The 20,677-nt window shown below is 34.2% G+C and overlaps 3 protein-coding genes across 7 annotated transcripts in view; 1 reads left to right on the top strand and 2 right to left on the bottom strand.

Moving 5' to 3' along the window:
• Positions 1-816: 816 nt before the first annotated feature.
• Positions 817-1,155, top strand: LOC127744800 (leucine-rich repeat extensin-like protein 4). Its single transcript, XM_052257217.1, has one exon. It carries the CDS (start codon positions 817-819, stop codon positions 1,153-1,155), a length of 339 nt encoding a protein of 112 aa, XP_052113177.1.
• Positions 1,156-3,718: 2,563 nt separating this feature from the next.
• LOC107472887 (putative UDP-rhamnose:rhamnosyltransferase 1) lies at positions 3,719-5,221 on the bottom strand. The gene has a single exon (XM_016092412.3). The coding sequence runs from the start codon at positions 5,184-5,186 to the stop codon at positions 3,807-3,809; it is 1,380 nt and encodes a 459-aa protein (XP_015947898.1). The 5' UTR covers positions 5,187-5,221; the 3' UTR covers positions 3,719-3,806.
• Positions 5,222-6,314: 1,093 nt separating this feature from the next.
• LOC110277731 (putative disease resistance protein At3g14460) overlaps positions 6,315-20,677 on the bottom strand; it is a 24,689-nt gene continuing 10,326 nt past the window's right edge. For 2 of the 5 annotated variants that reach the window (XM_052255950.1, XM_052255972.1), the window contains 3 exons: positions 7,450-8,927; positions 6,930-7,018; positions 6,315-6,615 (listed from right to left, as the gene is read on the bottom strand). In XM_052255950.1, the coding sequence (XP_052111910.1) occupies positions 7,468-8,927 (1,460 nt within the window). In that variant the 3' untranslated portion in view covers positions 6,315-6,615; positions 6,930-7,018; positions 7,450-7,467. Of the gene's footprint in view, positions 6,616-6,929; positions 7,019-7,449; positions 10,700-15,385; positions 15,500-19,395; positions 20,158-20,677 lie in introns of those variants that run through there. The other 3 variants (XM_052255947.1, XM_052255943.1, XM_052255962.1) reach the window with 3 other exon arrangements.

The following is a 20,677-nucleotide window of genomic DNA, read 5'->3' as shown; positions in this document are numbered from 1 at the left end:
TCTTCTTCTTTCAAGCATATCTCAAAAGTTTTGCTTGTAGAGTTTGTAAATTTCAGGTTAACTTTATTTATTTATTTATTTTTCTTTTCTCTTTGGTTTGCAGGTAAATTTTATGAGAAGGTCTGTGAGGCATGTCATATTACTTTGAATAAGATTGCTATTTTTGGTGACAATGGAGTTATTATTCCGGAGGTGTAAGAATAGGTAAGTGATGGTTCATTACATCTCAATCTTGAATGTTTTGTTTGCTTGGCATACTTGATCTGATATACTTACCCTGTGGACGAATTTTATTTTCTATTACTCAGGTACCCCTGCCATGACTTCAAGAGGATGTTTAGAAGCTGATTTTGAGACAATGGCTGAATTTCTGTTTAGAGCCGCGCAACTTGCAAACGTATTGCAGAGGGAGCATGGGAAAATGCAGAAGACAGTTTTGAAGGGGCTTGATAGCAGTAGGGAGGTTGTTGATCTCCGGGCTCGGGTTGAAGCTTTTGCAACTCAATTCGCAATGCCTGGTTTTGACATTTGAAGATGATATGGCTGGTGGTTTGCCATTATTAATTGTTCATAATATATGCTATAGGAGTGGGTCGCCCTGCCTGATTGCTGCAAAAGCGAGTCATCTTGGACTGCAATATATTTTGTTGTAAAAGCTCTGGATCTTCTTCAGAATCAAATTTGGATGGAGCTTACACAGCGCTACAGGCATGGAAATCTGCAATCACTGATGACCCAAAGAAAAATCTAGGAAGATGGGTTGGTCCAAATGTGTGTTCTTACAAAGGGGTTTTTTGTGATTTTACTGAAGATGAAATGGGTGCATCTGCATCAGCATTCCCTGTAGTTGCAAGCATAGATCTCAACCATGCAAATCTCCAAGGAACCCTTATCAAAGAGTTATCTTTACTCACTGACATGTCCCTTTTCCACCTTAACAGTAACAGTTACTTCTCCGGGACAATCCCTCAAGAACTCTTCTACAAGAATCTTGATGCATTGTTTCTCAACAACAATCAATTTGAAGGTGAAATTCCTCAGAATCTTGAAAATTCTCCTGCATCAGTGATAAATTTAGCCAACAACAAGTTGAGTGGAAACATCCCAGCAAGTTTTGGATTCATGGGTTATAGAAAGACAACACCTGATGCTTGATGGTATATACAAGCCAGACAATTTATGTTTCACGTGACATGCTTGAAAGAAGAAGAAGAGATGAACAAGAAGAAGAGATGAAGTGTCTGAGAATTTGGGGATTTAGGGTTAAATATTGACATGCTTGAAAGAAGAAGAAGAGATGAACAAGAAGAAGAGATGAAGTGTCTGAGAATTTGGGGATTTAGGGTTAAATATAATAGGAGGGACTAATCTGAGTAGAAATTGAAAACTCGCCAGCTCAACCGTTGGGAGCCCTCCAGCGTGGCAAACAGAGTCCACATCAGCACTCCAATGATGACTCATAACTAGAAATATACACAGGGACCACTTTGAGTACTCGAAGCTCTATCTGGAGGACTACAACAGGGAAATAAGGATCTTAGGGATTACTATGGGTATTTACGTGAATCTGAGGGACGACTATGGGTATTTACTCATTTTTCATGAGTTTAATTTTGATGCACTACATTTTATATTGATAATGCATTAAAATTAAATTCTATTTTTCATATGCTAGAAATTTTAGAATAACTAGAATGAGAGTCGCACGATGCGCGTGCAATAAATTAATGATAGTATATAATAAATATTAAAAATGATTATGTTTTGTAGAATTAGATTAAATATGTGTAAATTAAAATTAAATTTAAAAGGTAATTTGTTTAAAATAATTTGTAGTAGAAAAGATTTAGATGTTGAAGTTGTACAAAGTGATATATTTATTTAGTGATTTGATTTTTGCATTTGTTTTAGTTGATGGACTTAGTCTTTTTATGTGGCATTCGTCCTCATTTTTCTTTATTGGTTTTTGTTAGAGTTGTTACTTTCTTCTTTTTGTCAGAGTTGTTACTTTCTTCTTTTTGTCGCAGATTCTTGTGAAGGCATATTGTTTATGAATTGTTGAGTTGTATACACTTTCTATTGTGTTGTTGTTCCATTTTTGCATGTATGTTCTTCTTCTGAAGATGTGTCTTAAATTTGTATGATTTTCTTTCTCCTTAATCTTTTGATGTGCATGTAATTTTTCAATGACATCTACAATAAAAATAACAAAAATAGGTAGAATTTTTTTTGAATAAGTTATTTTTAATTAGAATAATTGAAATATTATAAAGTGAAATTACTTGTTAATATTTTTCTTTGATCCACTCTGTCAGACAATATCTCAAATAATATAGATTCAAAATAGTATTGAAAAATGTTTAAAATTGAATCTTTAATTTCTTTCACAACAGTTGTGAGTAAAAAATTTACTTTCATTATACCTTTAATTGGTCTATACAAATCATTTGCATCTTCTATTTTAAAATTTTTTATAGTATAGACTTTTTCTTCTTGTAACAAATGTTTGAATATGTTCATCATATTTCTCTTCACAATTACATGAAGAGATGTTTTCGACAGTGTTAGTAAATCATAGGTAATAATTAGTTAAAAAATTGATTACATTTATTTCTTTTAAGTTATTAGAAAAAAGAACAATGAATAGCGTATTGAAAGAAATATAATTTTAACGATATTAAAATACAATTATATATAAAGTATTATAAAATAATATAAAAAGCAAAAATAATTAAAATATTTTTTCGTAAATTCAATTTAAAAATACAATAAATATGTTTGTTTTGTACCTTTTCATCTAATATAATCATTTCTAAGTAAAAAGACTCTTCTTCATTTGTGGGTGTTAATGTTTTCTATAGACAAACTACGTGAACTTTGATAAACTAATTATCTGTTTGTTTGGTGATATTGTCCAAAAGAATGATGTTTCATTGAGTAAGTTTGAGTTGTTGTATAGTGCAAAAATAAATTCTTGTGCTAAATTTGATGTTATTTGATGAAATAGTGATAAGAGACTTATATAAGTAGTTCAAATAGTATGAAGTTTGAATATTTGTAACGTAAAATTTATTATGATTAATAGATTAGTATGACATTTGATGCTTATTACATTTAATGAGTTATTTATAGAAATTAATAAATTAATTATTGGGGTTATAATTTATTGTACTATTTATAACGGTAAAATATAATAAATATAGGAATATGAATTCGTGTAAGTTACAAATTTGATTAGACACTATTAATTTCTAATTATTGTCATTAATAATTTTACCGCCTAATTTGTATATATTTCTATTACTTGTATATTTTTTTGTATATTTTTTTTGCTAATTTGGAAAATAACGGTTGATTTGGCGAAAATTGAGTGGTTGATTTTAATGTTTTGCCAAGTAAGCGATGTTACTGACATGACATTAATAAGAGGAGAAAAATGTCTTAAAATTAATGTAGGTAAACTTATCCATCTACTTTTATATATTAAGAATGAATTTGGATCCTCTAAATTTTGAATTTGTACTTTAGGGACTAAAGTGTAATCTTCTATCCTGAATGATTTCTCTCTCATATTTATTTTTGGTCTCACCTATGAAATAAATTGTGAGAGATCACACTTTACTCTCTAAAATGAAATTCAAAATTTAGAGGATCCAAATCCATTAAGAATAGATGGTGACAAAGACAAAAAAAAAGTTACAAGATCTTAATATCTCACTTATCAAACACAACCCAAAGAGTTTATTCATTAGTTATTCCAAATAAGAAAAATTTAGGCTAAAAAACAAGATCTATTCGCAAATTCATTAAGTCTTAAGAAACTTGACAAATGCTTCCATGTAACCATTGTGAAGCTTCAAATCTCCTACAACTTTAGCAACTTCTCTAGTCTTGATTCTGAGCTTCTCTCCTTCCTCCAATACCATAGCTTCTCTAAGGCATTTGGCTATGTCTTCTCTACTAAATGAACCATCTTCATTGTTTCTTTTCACTTCAATGGCAAGACCCTTATCAAGCAAAGCCTTTGCATTAAGAGGTTGATCAACAACAAATGGCAACACTACAAGAGTGTGGCCAAACATCAAAGTCTCAATTATAGATCCCCAGCCAGAATGAAACAAAGACCCCCCAATAGATTTATGTGCCAAAATTTCCTTTTGTGGTGCCCATCCAAAACAAACTTTTCCTCTCTTTGATGTTCTTTCACAAAATCCAAGAGGCAGAGAATCATGATCTTGAATTGCCCAACTTGGTTTTCTCAATGTCCATAAAAACGGAAATTCAGAAAGCTCTAATCCATAAGCTATCTCAAAAACTTGCTCTTTGGTCAATTTACACTCACTACCAAACCCAACAAAGACTACCGATTTTGTTTCTTGCGCGTCAAGCCACTCGAATGTCTTATTCCATGACTCATCAACAAGTCTTCTCTCTGGCTTCTCCGGAGGAAGCAAACCTATAGGAATCACTGGCTTCCCAATAAGTTCTTGGTATAGATTCAAATACTCACCTTCCATCTCATAGCAGCTGCGAAATGCTACAGCATTTGAGGCGCCTATCATCTTGGCAAACCTATCAATGTCTCTTAAACCTGATACATTTTCTACATATGCATCTTGGTAGAACGCAATGGCCTCATTTCGTTGGAAAGCCACTGAAGACGGAAAATTCATCCATTCTCTTGGTGATGTCAGGTCTTCTGGTGATGTTTTAGCTCTCATTCGATCCGGGGGTCCATAGAACACAATAGTGGAAGCAGAGTAAACAGAGAAGTACATGAGTTTCACATGAAGCTCTTGTGCTATCTCTACTATCCAGTGTGGATGAAAGTCACAAATGATCCAATTTGGTAGCAATTTAGACACAAATTCCTTTACTGGATTTTGCATCTGATCCCATGCCAACTTCAGGTACTGAATCTTGTCAAATGGGATGTCCATAGTGGCCTCACCACCAGAGAGTTGTGATGAGTCTAATGATGATGGAAATGGAATTTCCACCAAATGTAAAAAATGAGATAAATCTGAAGGTGGCTTTGGAAGCCTTTGAATGTTCTTTGGTGTTGAAATGAAGGAGACATGAATTCCTGATTTGGCTATGGCTATGGAGAGTTGGAAAAATGGAATCAAATGGCCAAATGCACTCCATGGAAGCATCACTACATGTTGAGTTGTATTCTCAGCCATTTTTTCCCTCTTTCTTTTCTTGTGTAAGGATCTTACAAGTTTTGCTGCATATATATTTATTTATGAGTATATATATATATAGATGCTAGCAATTCTTTCCGTGTAGGACTATCCAACCTTTATTGTTATGAATTGATTAATAAAGTTTAAGGAACTATGTTTTTGTCTTATAGTATGAATTTGGCACTACTACTTTTTTTGTACAAACTTTTTCCACCTTAAAGACTGAAAGTCAAGACTATTAAAGAAGGAACAAAACTCACCTACCACTTCAATTGTTTTTCTCGAATAGTTCAAAAATGCTTTAACTCTGAAATAGAAAAACTACTAAAGATAAAAAGATCCAATACTAACAAGATCTGAAAAACAAACAAAACATCATTCAAATAAAACTCTAAATTTACACCTTCAAACACACTGTCTTATCTGATATCATTAACTAACAACCTCTTAACAACTAAATTCATCACCAAGTAAGTATCTACTTAGCTTGAAGAAAACGCTCTCAAAATCCACACCAAAACAATCTTACATACACACTAAAAACAATCTTACCTACCACTTAACTAATCTGGTGCTATCACTTTGCTTCAGTATATGACATAGGAACTGATCATTTACACTTATGTCTATTTGAGACATCCATCGAATTTAATAGAAATATTTAGAAACTATAATTTAATCAATAATCATACATTAAGTGTCTAAAAGTTTGTGTACCAATTTTAATGTATAACATTTTTCATATAATATATTGTCACAAAAATCTGGTTCACTTACATCAATATCAGACAAATTTTGCCTCAAGAAAATGATAAAATGTCAGCACACAATACTTAATAGGCAGTAAGATACTTGCTCCTAATTAGAGAAATGTTTTTGAAAACAGCCTTCTTTTTAATTTTATTTTACTAGTTTCGGGATATGGTGCACAAATACTCATTTATTACCATTGAATCTTAGTATGATCTTTATTTTTTATGTTTAAATTTTTAGTGTTCATCTTTGGAATACAATGAACAAATATTTATTTTACCATTGGTCGCTCGTGACTAAGTAGTAAGAGAATTCCAAATTGAACTCATGTATTAATGCATTGGATATCAACCATAAAACAACAAAGAAATATACAAATAAAAAGAAAAAGAAAAGTTATGATTTGATGTGAATTGATATTTACAACTCCTTCACCTGTTATGCTCCTTCATTCTAATAGCAACTTTATCATCTTTTCTACCCATGTGCTATTACTAATTTTCATAATGGCATCCGTTATCTTTCAATCTTATTTTTTCTTTGGAAAAACAAAAGTAAAGGTGGAAATGATTCTTCATTTCTTTTGCTTGTTTTGACTGAAACTGGCATTCAAGATCCATTGCAGAACTGCAATGCTCTCAGGACAATTGCTGCTTGATCTTCAAAGTATTTTCTGAAACACAAATTATATATACATTTCAAAATTAAATGTTTGTAATAATGTCATCACAATAACCACAGACACACATAATACAGTGACTTTACATAAAAATAACCCTGTATATTTGTAGCTATCCTCTTCAATTCAGTCCAAAAAGATCAAATATTCTATGACAATACTTTTTCTTGAATCATTTGAATCCCACATATATGTACAAACTGCACATACCATTTTATAACTCTTTTCTTTCCACAAATCAAGCTATTATTTGATTTTTTCTGTGCAAAACAGCAAAAATAAAATTATAGAGAGGAAGAGAAACATACCAACAAAAAAAAGAATCTTTTCAATAAGAAGTGCCATTCCAACTTTCTCCATGATGTCTTCCTTTAGTATCCGAACTCTGTAAGCACAGCTTCAGGTACACAACAAATAATTCTTAAATCCACTAAAGTAACTAAGTTTCAGACTCATCACTTCAAAAGTCATCTAAATGCATGAATCTAATGTGATGACCGGGTAAACCAAACTCTTTGTTTAATACATCTAAAAAAATTCTTAAATGTTGGATACACACAAAAGATAGTCACTGTCTTTATTGAAAAATATGAATGTTAATAAGTATTAGAGAGAGCAATGAGTTTCTGAAAGAAACAAAAGATATTTCTTTAACTACAACTGCAAAGTTTGAGCTTCCCAGGTAAATGAAAGAAAAGATTGCAATTTGGCATACGATTTCAATTGTCAAAGAAAGATAGAATTATTTTTCTCCGGAAGGAAATGGAAATTTATGCGTGCGTGAATTTAAGTGTGGTAGCATGAGAAACATGAAGATTAGAGATTTACCTGCTCAGAAATCTCTATTCAGGAAATTTGTTCTCCATTGACTTGAATGGTGGGGATGTGGGAAATTTTGGGCCAGATTAGTTGATGCTTGTTCTTGCAGTGTTTTCCCAGCAAATCACAGTCTTCAATTTTGAGTAGCAAGAGAGAGGGAGGCAGCTTTTCTCCTTCCATATTCTCCAGCTTTGGACACCAATGAATGTGTAGTTGTTGAAGGGAGGTGAGGCGGAGAAGCTCGTTGCACTCCAATGTCTCCAGATTATGGAACCCGTATATCACAAGAGTGGTAAGGGAGGGAAGGTGAGGCAGCGAACCCACCTCTGGGAATGACTTTATGTTGTTGCAGTAATCACTAGAAATGTCAAGATGAGTGAGGGCGTGCAAGTTGCCCATCCATGATAGATCCCTCATTTGTTGCTCGCCAATTTTCACATGAAGCTCTTTCAAGTTAGGCGGCAAACCACCCTCTAGCAACCTGAAAATGTTTGGGCAACCATATACCTTGAGAGTCTGTAAACTTGGGAGTAGACTCTTCATGTCACGTGGTAATGCCTCCAACTTTGGGCAATCTCTGACTAGAAGATGAGTCAAGTTGGGTGCAGCCAGTCCTTCTCCTGCAAATGACACTAATTTGGAGCAATGAGAGATGGAGAGACGTTGAAGAGCAGCGTGTGATGCCTCTGACATTGACACCGATTCCAGATTCCAGCAACCATATATCTGGAGATGAGTCAAGTTGGGTGCAGCCAGTCCTTCTCCTGCTAATGACACTAATTTATGGCAGTAAGCAATGGAGAGACGTTGAAGAGCAGCGTGTGGTGCCTCTGACATTGACACTGATTCCAGATTCCTACAATCATGTATATTGAGATTCTTGAGATTGGGAAAGACATCCAACGACAAGGAGGTCTGTGAATCACAGATGCGTATTAGTAGCTCTACCAAATCATACTTGTGCTGCGGGAATTCCACTTTGCTGCACCGCCTGATTGTGAGCTTTTGCAAAGATTTGGGTAGTAAACAATTGTTCGGCCAGGACACGGCAAACGAACACCCGATGATTTCTACTTCTTGGAGGGAGGGTAGATGCTTAATGCTCATCATTTCGTTAATTGCAGACTCCACCACGGATTCACTTCCCGTAATTGATAATGTATCCCCATTAAGTGACAAACCTGGAATCCATCCTGCTTCATATTTGTTTATAAATAACTTGCGAACTTTCAAAGCATCCGATGAAGAAGAAACGATTCTCATGAATACCTGATGAAGCATATCTCCCTTTAACATTGGACAATCTATTATTTCAAGTCTCTTAAGCTGAGGAAAAGCTTTTGAGTCAGGTAAGTGCCACTCCTCCCAACATGGCATGTTATAAAATTCCAAACTCTCCAACAAGGGAAAAGGAGGAGCAATATGAAAAGAAGGGTCACCAATACCCTTGTAAAACTCCATGTCAACACACTTCAGCTGACCAAAACCTTGAATGCACAGGGCCTTAAGAGATGGCAACTGTCCAAGTGAAGGCAGCATGCAGCAATTGTTGCAAGACTCTAGAGATACACTTGTCATATTGTTGTAAGAACAGTGCCCCAACCAATCTGGAAATATTGTACCCTTATATCCCTTGATGGCCAACTTTTCCAAGCTGTTGTGAGGTTGCAAGTTGTCAAGTATATCTCTTTCGGCTCTTGTGTCCGGAACCATATCATCACCTGAAGACCACTCCAAGTATAATTCGTTGATGAGATTCTTTTTTGTCATCCTTGCATTCTCTGCTTCTTTCACATCAACAATATTCTCCAACTTCTTAATCTCAAGTGATCCGTGAAGATTTGAGAGCCCGCCTAATTCCTTAATTCCATTATCTTCATGCTTGCCCACCACAAAGGAACTTAAGGTATGCAAGTGTTTCATTTTGCTTATTCCTCCGGGCATTTCTCCCAAAGAAGTTTTCCTAAGATCAAGATGCCGTAAATTCACAAGATTGTGCATGTTAATGGGCAACATGGTCAACTTAGTACATCCATACAAGATTAATGTTTGTAGATTATACAAGTTGCACAATGATTCTGGCAACCTGTTGATGTCAGTCCAAGAGAGATTCAAATATCGTAGATGTATCGATTCACCTATTGAATCAGGTAATACATCAAGTTTACGAAAGGACAAAACTCTCAAGCATATAAACTTAGATGCTACACTTTCCATGCTGAACAAATCATCGATATACAATGATGTCCTGAAAGATTCCAACTTCTCATTGGAGTTAAAGACTTTTGAGATTGGATGATCTAACCTTCCATGTGGGAAATATGAGAAATGGCGAGTGAGAACCTTCGTTTCTTCTTGTTCACCAAGTTCTTCTATTCTACAATAGAAATCTCCAGCAAGGAATATTGCCAAGTCATGCAAGAGATCATGCATCACGTACCTCTCATAAGAAGCTGGTTTAAAAAATAACCTTGAAGCTAATTCTTCAAAACACTGAGAACCAACCTCTTCTAAACTCTCTCCTCTCTTTGGTAGCCTTAAAAGATCTTCAGCCATCCACAGCAAAACTAGTTCATTTTTCTTAAAGTAATGATCCTTGGGAAACAATGAACAATAAACGAAACAACGCTTCAAGTAAGGAGGTAGCTGGAAGTAGCTTATTAACAATGCTGGAATAATTTTACTATTTTTCGTAGGAAATTCCCAGATGTCACTGCTTAAAACAGCATTCCATTCTTTAGCATCACGCTTTCCTTGCAACAAGCGCCCAAGTGTTTCAACAGCTAATGGCAACCCTTTACACTTCTTGACAATCTGTCTACCGATTTCCTCTAATGTTGGATTACCGTTTGACTCCGGAAAACATGCATTCTCTGCAAAGAGTAACCAACAAGAATCTTCGGACAGCTCATTAAGAAAGTAAGAGGAACATGTCTGAACAACTGAAGCAACCTCTTTAATGCGAGTTGTTAGAAGAATCATACTACCATTACCCCCACAGTGAAAAGGAGTTTTAAACTTCTTCCAGTTATCAGCATCATCGCTCCAGACATCGTCTAGAACAACAAAGAACTTCTTCCCCGACAAGATCTCCAGCAATTCATTCTGAAGCAAATTCAAACTCCCAAGGGTACAAGTAGTTTTAGTAATTTCCTCAATGGTTTTCCTTGTAATCTCAACAACATCAAATGTTTCAGAGATGCAAACCCATGCTTTCAAATCAAATCCCTCTATGGTATTGTACACCCATTTTGCTAAAGTTGTTTTACCAACCCCGCCCATGCCAACAATAGGGATCACAGATAACTCACTTTCACTGCTGTCATTTATTACTTTGAGTAAGGCTTGTTGATCATCCTCCCTGCCATATATTTTCCCTTCCACCAGAGATGTGGATTCTCTCCATGATGATGACAAGATATTGGTAGTCTTTTGAAGACCAAGGAAATCTTTTTGTTGTTCAAGAAATTCTATCTTTGTAACCACCCTTTCCATCTCATCTACCATCTCCCTTTCGCGGTTGAGGAAGTAATCAGGCCAGTAAGAACTTCCCTCCTTTTGAATAGCCTCTTTGGTGAGAACAGCGTCCAGCAAGTCATCAGCCTCATAAACAGCATCTCTAAGATCGTTGAGCCACTCCCTCACAGATTCATCGCCCAGTTGCTTGTACTCAGCATCATCAAGCACAGCTTCTGCAGCATGCAGAGAAATCTTCAGCCTCTTAACCAAGTCAGAGCCAAGCTTCTTTCCCAACACCAAGTTGACCGCATCTTTTGTAAGGAGCCTCTCAAAGACAACGTTAATGAAGCCAGAAAGAAAAGCTCCACCAACAAGTGCACCAGCCATGATATGATCTCAAACAAGTGATCAGAATTCGGGTATGAAGGAGAGTGAAAATGCAGATTTTGCAGGGTTTGTAACTGAACTGTGTTTAGGTTTATCAAAGCTTATTGTGAAGAAGTAGTTGTCAATAATTTGATGGCAAAAACACAAAGACTGTTGACTGACTCAATAAAAAGTTGGTCTCCTTAATTAGTGGAGAGTGTCTTGCTGGCTCTGTACTAATTTTATGTGCTTCAAAGTTATTTTGCAATTTGGAAGGAATGTAATTTTCATTTTTGCCTTTAATTCGTACTCTTTGTTACCTTTTAATTCCTTTTTTTTCGAAACTGGCATCATTATTTTGCCTTTGATGTCAGATACCTTATCATAATAAGCTGGTTGTGGATGATGGTAAAATAATGATTCAGATGCTATGCAATTGCTCCTTCCAAGTTCCAATAATTCAGCTTCAAGCACTGTATTCCCTTCTTGATTGTGTGGTGCTCCTTACTTGTTAGCTGAAAGGCATTGACTTCAAGTCCTCCCAACATGGAAAATTTGTACCAATTGAGTTATTTGAATTGCCTATCATCTAGCTGGCTCACACTAACTTTGTCCTTTCTTGTAATTTACTTTATGGATGCAACATTATTGCATATTGTTGGAAGTTTCAATTAATGTGTTATCTTATGACTTATGTGACCAGGCTCAATAGTACTACTATACTAAATTACTAATCTCTCTCAAATGCATCAAATCGCATTAGTTATGGTATATAGCATGTTAGTTACTACTTAGTATTAAATTAAGAACTAGAATGAGGTCGCGCGATGCGCAGCACAGTAAATTAATGATGGTATATAATAAATATTAAAAATTATTATGTTTTGTAGAATTAAATTAAATATGTTTAAACTAAAATTAAATTTAAAAGGTATTTTATTTAAAATAATTTATAATATAAAAAATTTGGATATTAAAGTTGTACAAAGTGACACTTTTAGTTGGTGGTTTGATTTTTGGATTTATTTTAGTTGATAAACTTAGTCTTGTGGCACTCATCTTCTTTTTTCTTTTTTCTTTATTTGATTTTTGCATTATTTATTTTAGTTGATGGATTTAGTCTTTTTTATTGGCATTCATCCTCTTTTTTCTAGATGGGTATGTGATCTTCGTCTGATAATATTAGTGTTAACGAAGTTGGTTTTTATAATCAATGTATAATTTAAATTAAAAATAAAAATGATATCTTGAATAAGTGATTTTTTTTAGTATTACCTGTTTTATTTGTTGTAATGGATGTTGAAGTTCAGTGTTTTTTGTTGGAACAAATGTCTTGATAACAATGTATTATTGACAACTTTTTTGAGATTAAAATCATTTACTTTGATTTTAAATATAAGTGTGAGGTTGCACAAATTTTTCAATTAGAGTAGTACTTCAATGTCATTACTTTTCTGAAGTGTCCTTAGATTTGAAACAGTTGTGCCTAACAATACAAAAATTGTTGTAGCACTTTGATTTGAAATAAGTATTGGGTCAGTAACTAATAATTTGATAGATGGGATTATGAAAAGTATATAGAATTATCTTATTGTTGGATATTGTGGTATTTGATTACATGTGCCAAATATAGTTGTCTCTTTTTCATCTAATATAATTATTTATAAGCAAAGAGTCTCCTCTTCATTTGTGGTGGGTGTTAATGTTTTTCATAGACGAACTACACAATTGTTTGGTGATATTGTCTGCTCTATTGAGTAAGTTTGAAATGTTGTGTAGTTCAAAAATAAATTTTTTGTGATGAATTTGATGTTATTTGAAGGAATAATGATAAGAGACTTATATAAGTAGGATAAATAGTATGAAATTTGAATATTTGTAATGTAAAATTTATTATAATTAATAATATTATTATGACATTTGTAATATAGATGTTATTATATTTAATTGAGTTATTTATAGAAATTAATTATTGGGGTTATAAATTTATTGTATTGTTTATAACGGTGTATTATAGATGTTATTATATTTAATTGAGTTATTTATAGAAATTAATTATTGGGGTTATAAATTTATTGTATTGTTTATAACGGTATATAATAAATATAGAAATATAGATTCAATGTCTTTGTAAATTACAAATTTGATTAGATACTATTAATTTTTAATTACTGATGTTTTATATTTTTATTTTTTTGTATATTTTTTTTTGTTAATTTAAAAATAATAGTTGATTTGCCAAGAATTGAGTGGTTAATTCTAAAATTTTGTAAAATAAGCAATGTTGCTGACATAACATTAATAGAAAAAAAATGTCTTAAAATAATGTGAATAAACTTATCCCTTTTCTTTTATATATTAAGAATAGATTATGCTACTATATCAACTGTTACAAGTGATTATCAAGCAAAGTTAGCTTCAACTCTATGAAGAAGCAACAAAATTTCAAGGCTTTCAACTGAGTAAGGTAATGTTACAGTTTTCTACAATAAATATATCTATGCTGTTAGTAAGGGACATATGATGATGTTTTTTTTTTTTTCACAATTACTTTCAACTAGAATGAGACTGGCACGTTGTGCGGAACAGAAAATTAATGATATTACATAATAAATAGTAAAAATTGTTATGTTTTGTAAAATTAAATTAAATATGTATAAACTAAAGTTAAATTTAAAAGGTATTTTATTTAAAATAATTTGTAATATAAAAGATTTGGATGTTAAAATTGTACAAAGTGACATTTTTATTTGGGGTTTGATTTTTGTATTTATTTTAGTTGATGGACTTAGTATTATTATGTGACGATAGTCTTTCTTTTTTTTATTGGTGGTTGTTAGAGTTGTTACTTTCTTTTTTTGTCATAGATTCTTGTGAAAGCATTTTCTTTATGAATTATTGAGTTGTATGCACTTTCTATTGTGTTGTTTGTTTTATCTTTGTATGTATGTTCTTCTTCCAAAAATGTGTCTTGAATTTGTATGATATTAGTGTTGACAAAGTTAGTTCCTATAATCAATGAATAAATTAAATTAGAAATAAAAATGATGTCTTGAAAAAGTGATTTTTTTTAAGTATTGCTTGTTTTATTTGTGGTAATGGGTTTTGAGGTTCTGTATTTTTTGTTGGAATAAATGATAACAGTGTATTATTGAGAACTTTCTTTAAGATTAAAATCATTTACTTTAACTTCAAATATAAGTATGAAATTGCACAAATTTTTTAATTTGAGTAATACTTTAATGTCATTACTTTTCTTGCAATTTTTTAATTTGAGTAATACTTTAATGTCATTACTTTTCTAAAGTGTCGTTAAATTTGAAACAACAATTTTTATTTTGTTTCATCAAATAGTACAAAAATTATTATAGCACTTTGATCTGGTGCTATCATTTACTTCAGTATATGACATAGGAACTGATCATTTACACTTATGTCTATTTGAGACGTCCATTGAATTTAATAGAAATATTTAGAAACTATAATTTAATCAATAATCATACATTAGGTGTCTAAAAGTTTGTGTACCAATTTTAATATATAACATTTTTCATATAATATATGGTCACAAAAATCTGGTTCACTTACATCAATATCAGACAATTTTCGCCTCAAGAAAATGATAAAATGTCAGCACACAACATTTAATAGGCAGTAAGATACATGCTCCTAATTAGAGAAATGTTTTTGAAAACAGCCTTCTGTTTAATTTTATTTGACTAGTTTTGGGATATGGTGCACAAATATTCATTTTATTATCATTGAATCTTAGTATGATCTTTATTTTTTATGTTTAAATTTGTAGTGTTCTTCTTTGGAATACAATGAACAAATATTTATTTTACCATTGGTCGCTCGTGACTAAGTAGTAAGAGAATTCCAAAATTGAACTCATGTATTAATGCATTGGATATCAACGATAAAACAACAAAGAAATACACAAATAAAAAGAAAAATAAAAGCTATGATTTGATGTGAATTGATATTCACAACTCCTTCACCTGCTAAGCTCCTTCATGCTAACTTTATCATCTTTTCTCCCCATGTGCTATTACTAGTTTTCATAATGGCATCCGTTATCTTTCAATCTTATTTTTTCTAAGGAAAAACGAAAGTAAAGGTGGAAAATGATTCTTCATTTCTTTTGCATGTTTTGACTGAAACTGGCATTCAAGATCCATTCCAGAACTGCAATGCTCTCAGGACAATTGCTGCTTGATATTCAAAGTATTTCCTGAAACACAAATTATATATATACATTTCAAAACTAAATGTTTGTAATAATGTCATCACAATAACCACAGACACACATAATACAGTGACTTTACATAAAAATAACCCTGTATATTTGTAGCTATCCACTTCAATTCAGTCGAAAAAGATCAAATATTCTATGACAATGCTTTTTCTTGAATCATTTGAATCCCACTGCAGCTTAATATATGTACAAACTGCACATACCATTTTATTACTCTTTTCTTTCCACAAATGAAGCTATTATTTGATTTTTTCTGTGCAAACAACAAAAATAAAATTATAGAGAGGAAGAGAGAAACATAGCAACAAAAAAAGAATATTTTCAATAAGAAGTGCCATTCCAACTTTCTCCATGATGTCTTCCTTTAGTATCCGAACTTTGTAAGCACAGCTTCAGGTACACAACAAATAATTCTTAAATCCACTAAAGTAACTAAATGCATGAATCTAATTCAAAACTCTTTGTTTAATACATCTAAAAGAATTCTTAAAAGTTGGATACACGCAAAAGATAGTCACTGTCTTTATTGAATGTTAATAAGTATTAGAGAGAGCAATGAGTTTCTGAAAGAAACAAAAGATATTTCTTTAACTACAACTGCAAAGTTTGAGCTTCTCAGATAAATGAAAGAAAAGATTGCAATTTGGCATACGATTTCAATTGTCAAAGAAAGATAGAATTATTTTTCTCCTGAAGGAAATGGAAATTTTTGTGTGTGAATTTAAGTGTGGTAGCATGGGAAACATGAAGATTAGAGATTTACCTGCTCAGAAATCTCTATTCAGGAAAGTTTCTTGAGATTGACTTTAATGGTTGGGATGTGGGAAATTTTGGGCCAGATTAGTTGATGCTTGTTCTTGCAGTGTTCTCCCAGCAAATAACAGTCATGAATTTTGAGTAGCAAGAGAGAGGGAGGCAGCTTTTCTCCTTCCATATTCTCCAGCTTGTTGCAGTATGTAATGTGTAGTTGTTGAAGGGAGGTGAGGCGGAGAAGCTCGTTGCACTCCAATGTCTCCAGATTCTCAAAGGCGAAGAGATGCAGAGTGGTGAGGGAGGGAAGGTGAGGCAGCGAACCCACCTCTGGGTATGACTTTATGTTGTGGCAGTCATGACCATAAATTCTAAGATGAGTGAGGGCGTGCAAGTTGGCCATCCATGATAGATCCCTCAGTTGTTGCTCGCCAATTTCCACAATAAACTCTTTCAACTTAGGCGGCAAACCACCCTCTGGCAACCTGCAAATGTTTGGGCAAGCAAATATCTTGAGAGACTGTAAACTTGGGAGTAGACTCTTCATGTCACGTGGTAATGCCTCCAACTTTGTGCACCATGTGACGCTGAGATCAGTCAAGTTGGGTGCAGCCAGTCCTTCTCCTGCAAATGACACTAATTTCTCGCAGAAACTAATGGAGAGACGTTGAAGAGCAGCGTGTGGTGCCTCTGACATTGACACTGATTCCAGATTCCTACACCCTTTTATCTGGAGATTCTTGAGATTGGGAAAGACATCCAACGACAAGGAGGTCAGTGAATCACAGCTGCTTATTAGTAGCTCTACCAAATCATACTTGTGCTGCGGGAATTCCACTTTGCTGCACTCCCTGATTGTGAGCTTTTGCAAAGATTTGGGTAGTAAACAATTGTTCGGCCACGACACAGCAAACGAACACTCGATGATTTCTACTTCTTGGAGGGAGGGTAGATGCTTAATGCTCATCATTTCGTTAAATGCAGACTCCACCACACATTCACTTCCCGTAATTGATAATCTATCCCCATTAAGTGACATATCTGCAAACCCTGCTGCTTCAGATTGGATAACTAGCTTGCGAACATTCAAAGCATCCGATGAAGAAGAAACGATTCTCATGAATACCTGATGAAGCATATCTCCCTTTAACATTGGACAATCTCTTATTTCAAGACTCTTAAGCTCAGGAAAAGCTTTTGAGTCAGGTAAGTGCCACTCCTCCCAACATTCCATATTACGAAATTCCAAACTCTCCAACAAGGGAAAAGGAGGAGAAATATGCAAAGAAGGGTCACCAATTCCCTTGTAAAACTCCATGCCAACACACTTCAGCTGACCAAAACCTTGAATCCGCAGGGCCTTAAGAGATGGCAACTGTCCAAGTGAAGGCAGCATGCAGCAATTGTTGCAAGACTCTAGAGATACACTTGTCATATTGTTGTATAAACAGTTCCCCAACCAATCTGGAAATATTGTACCCTTATATCCCTTGATTGTCAACACTTTCAAGCTGTTGTGAGGTTGCAAGTTGTCAAGTATATCTCTCTCGGCTCTTGTGTTCGGAACCATATCATCACCTGAAGACCACTCCAAGTATAATTCGTTGATGAGATTCTTGTTTGTCATCCTTGCATTCTCTGCTTCTTTCACATCAACAATATTCTCCAACTTCTTAAGCTCAAGTGATCCATGAAGATTTGAGAGCCCTCCTAATTCCTTGATTCCATTATCTTCATGCTTCCCCACCACAAAGGAACTTAAGGTATGCAAGTGTTTCATTTTGCTTATTCCTCCAGGCATTTCTTCCAAACAAGTTTTCCTAATATCAAGATGCCGTAAATTCACAAGATTGTGCATGTTAATGGGCAACATGGTCAACTTAGTACATCCGTACAATATTAATGTTTGTAGATTATACAAGTTGCACAATGATTCTGGCAACCTGTTGATGTCAGTCGAACACAGATTCAAATAGCGTAGATGAATCGATTCACCTATTGAATCAGGTAATACATCAAGTTTATCAAAGGACAAAACTCTCAAGCATATAAACTTAGATGCTACACTTTCCATGCTGAACAAATCATCCATATTCAACGATGTCCTCAAAGATTCGAACTTGGCATTGGAGTTAAAGACTTTTGAGATTGGATGATCTAACCTTCCATGTAGGAAATATGAGAAATGGCGAGTGAGAACCTTCTTTTCTTCTTGTTCACCAAGTTCTTCTATTCTACCATAGAAGTCTCCAGCAAGGAATATTGCCAAGTCATGCAAGAGATCATGCATCACGTACCTGTCACGAGGATACGAAGCTGGTTTAAAAAATAACCTTGAAGCTAATTCTTCAAAACACTGAGAACCAACCTCTTCTAAACTCTCTCCTCTCTTTGGTACCCTTAAAAGATCTTCAGCCATCCACAGCAAAATTAGTATGTCTTTATAAAAATAGTAATCTTTGGGAAACAAGGAACAATAAACGAAACAACGCTTCAAGTAAGGAGGTAGCTGGAAGTAGCTTATTAACAATGCTGGAATAATTTTACTATTTTTCGTAGAAAATTCCCAGATGTCACTCCTTAAAACAGCATTCCATTCTTTAGCATCATCCTTTCCTCGCAACAAGCGCCCAAGTGTTTCAACAGCTAATGGCAACCCTTTACACTTCTTGACAATCTTTCTACCGATTTCCTCTAATCTTGGATTACCGTTTGACTCCGGAAAACATGCATTGGCTGCAAACAATAACCAACAATACTTTTCCGACAACTCGTTAAGAATGAAAGAGGAACATGTTTGAACTACTGAAGCAACGTCTTGATTGCGAGTTGTAAGAAGAATTGAACTACCCTTAGCCCCACAGTGAAAAGGAGCTATAAATTGCTTCCACTTATCGGCATCTTCACTCCAGACATCGTCTAGAACAAAAAAGAACTTCTTTCCCGACAAGATTTCCTGCAGTTTATTTTGAAGCAAATTTAAACTCCCAAGGGTACAAGAATTTTTAGTAATCTCCTCAATGGTTTTCTTTGTAATATCAGCAACATCAAATGTTTCAGAGATGCAAACCCATGCTTTCAAATCAAATCCCTCTGTGGTATTGTACACCAATTTTGCCAAGGTTGTTTTACCAACCCCACCCATGCCAACAATAGGAATCACAGATAACTGAGATTCACTGTTGTCATTTATTATTTTGATTAAAGCTTGTTGATCATCCTCCCTGCCATATATCTTCCCTTCCATCAGACATGTGGTTTCTCGCCATGATGATGATGATGATGATGATGACAAGTTATTATCCTTGGTAGTCTTTTGAAGACCAAGGATATCTTTTTGCTTTACAAGAAATTCTATTCTTGCAACCACCCCTTCCATGTTATCTACCATCTTCCTATGTCGGTTGAGGAAGAAACTAGGCAACACAGAACGTACCTCCTTTTGAGTGGCGGCTTTGGTGAGTAGAGCGTCCAGAAAGTCATCAGCATCATAAACAGCATCTCTCAGACTGTTGAGCCAATCCCTCACACGTTCGTTGCCCAGTTGCTTGTACTCAGCATCATCAAGCACAGCTTCAGCAGCATACAGAGAAATTTTCAGCCTCTCAACCAAGCCAGGACCAAGTTTCTTGCCCAAGACCCTGTTGGCTGTATCCATTGTGAGCAACCTGTCAAAGACAACGTTAATGAAGCCAGAAAGGAAAGCTCCACCAACAAGTGCACCAGCCATGATATGATCTCAAACAAGTGATCAGAATTCGGGTATGAAGAAGAGTGAAAATGCAGATTTTGCAGGGTTTGTAACTGAACTGTGTGTAGGTGTATGAAAGCTTATTGTGAAGAAGTAGTTGTCAATAATATGATGGCAAAAAGACAAAGACTGTTGACTCAATAAAAAAGTTGGTCTCCTTAATTAGTGGGAGTGTCTTGCTGGCTCTGTGCTAATTTTATGTGCTTGAAAGTTATTTTGCAATTTGGAAGGAATGTAATTTTCATTTTTGCCTTTAATTCTTACTCTTTGTTACCTTTTAATTCCTTTTTTACCGAAACTGGCATCATTATTTTGCCTTTGATGTCAGATACATTATCATAATGAGCTGGTTGTGGATGATGGTAAAATAATGATTCAGATGCTATGCAATTGCTCCTTCCAAGTTCCAATAATTCAGCTTCAAGCACTGTATTCCCTTCTTGATTGTGTGGTGCTCCTTACTTGTTAGCTGAAAGGCATTGACTTCAAGTCGTCCCAACATCTCTGTCCATGGAAAATTTGTACCAATTGAGTTATTTGAATTGCCTAGCATTTAGCTGGCTCACACTAACTTTCTCCTTGATTCTAATTTATTTTATGGATGCAACATTATGGCATCTTGTTGGAAGTTTCAATCAACTAGAATGAGACCC

Source organism: Arachis duranensis, chromosome 2 (genome assembly GCF_000817695.3).
Source record: "Arachis duranensis cultivar V14167 chromosome 2, aradu.V14167.gnm2.J7QH, whole genome shotgun sequence".
Lineage (NCBI taxonomy): Eukaryota > Viridiplantae > Streptophyta > Magnoliopsida > Fabales > Fabaceae > Arachis > Arachis duranensis.
This window is presented reverse-complemented; position numbering and strand designations above follow the sequence as displayed.

Bases quoted from the DNA above. Each gene is read 5' to 3' on its own strand.
- LOC127744800 (XM_052257217.1), top strand. From the start codon at position 817: ATGGGTGCATCTGCATCAGCATTCCCTGTAGTTGCAAGCATAGATCTC.
- LOC107472887 (XM_016092412.3), bottom strand. From the start codon at position 5,186: ATGGCTGAGAATACAACTCAACATGTAGTGATGCTTCCATGGAGTGCA.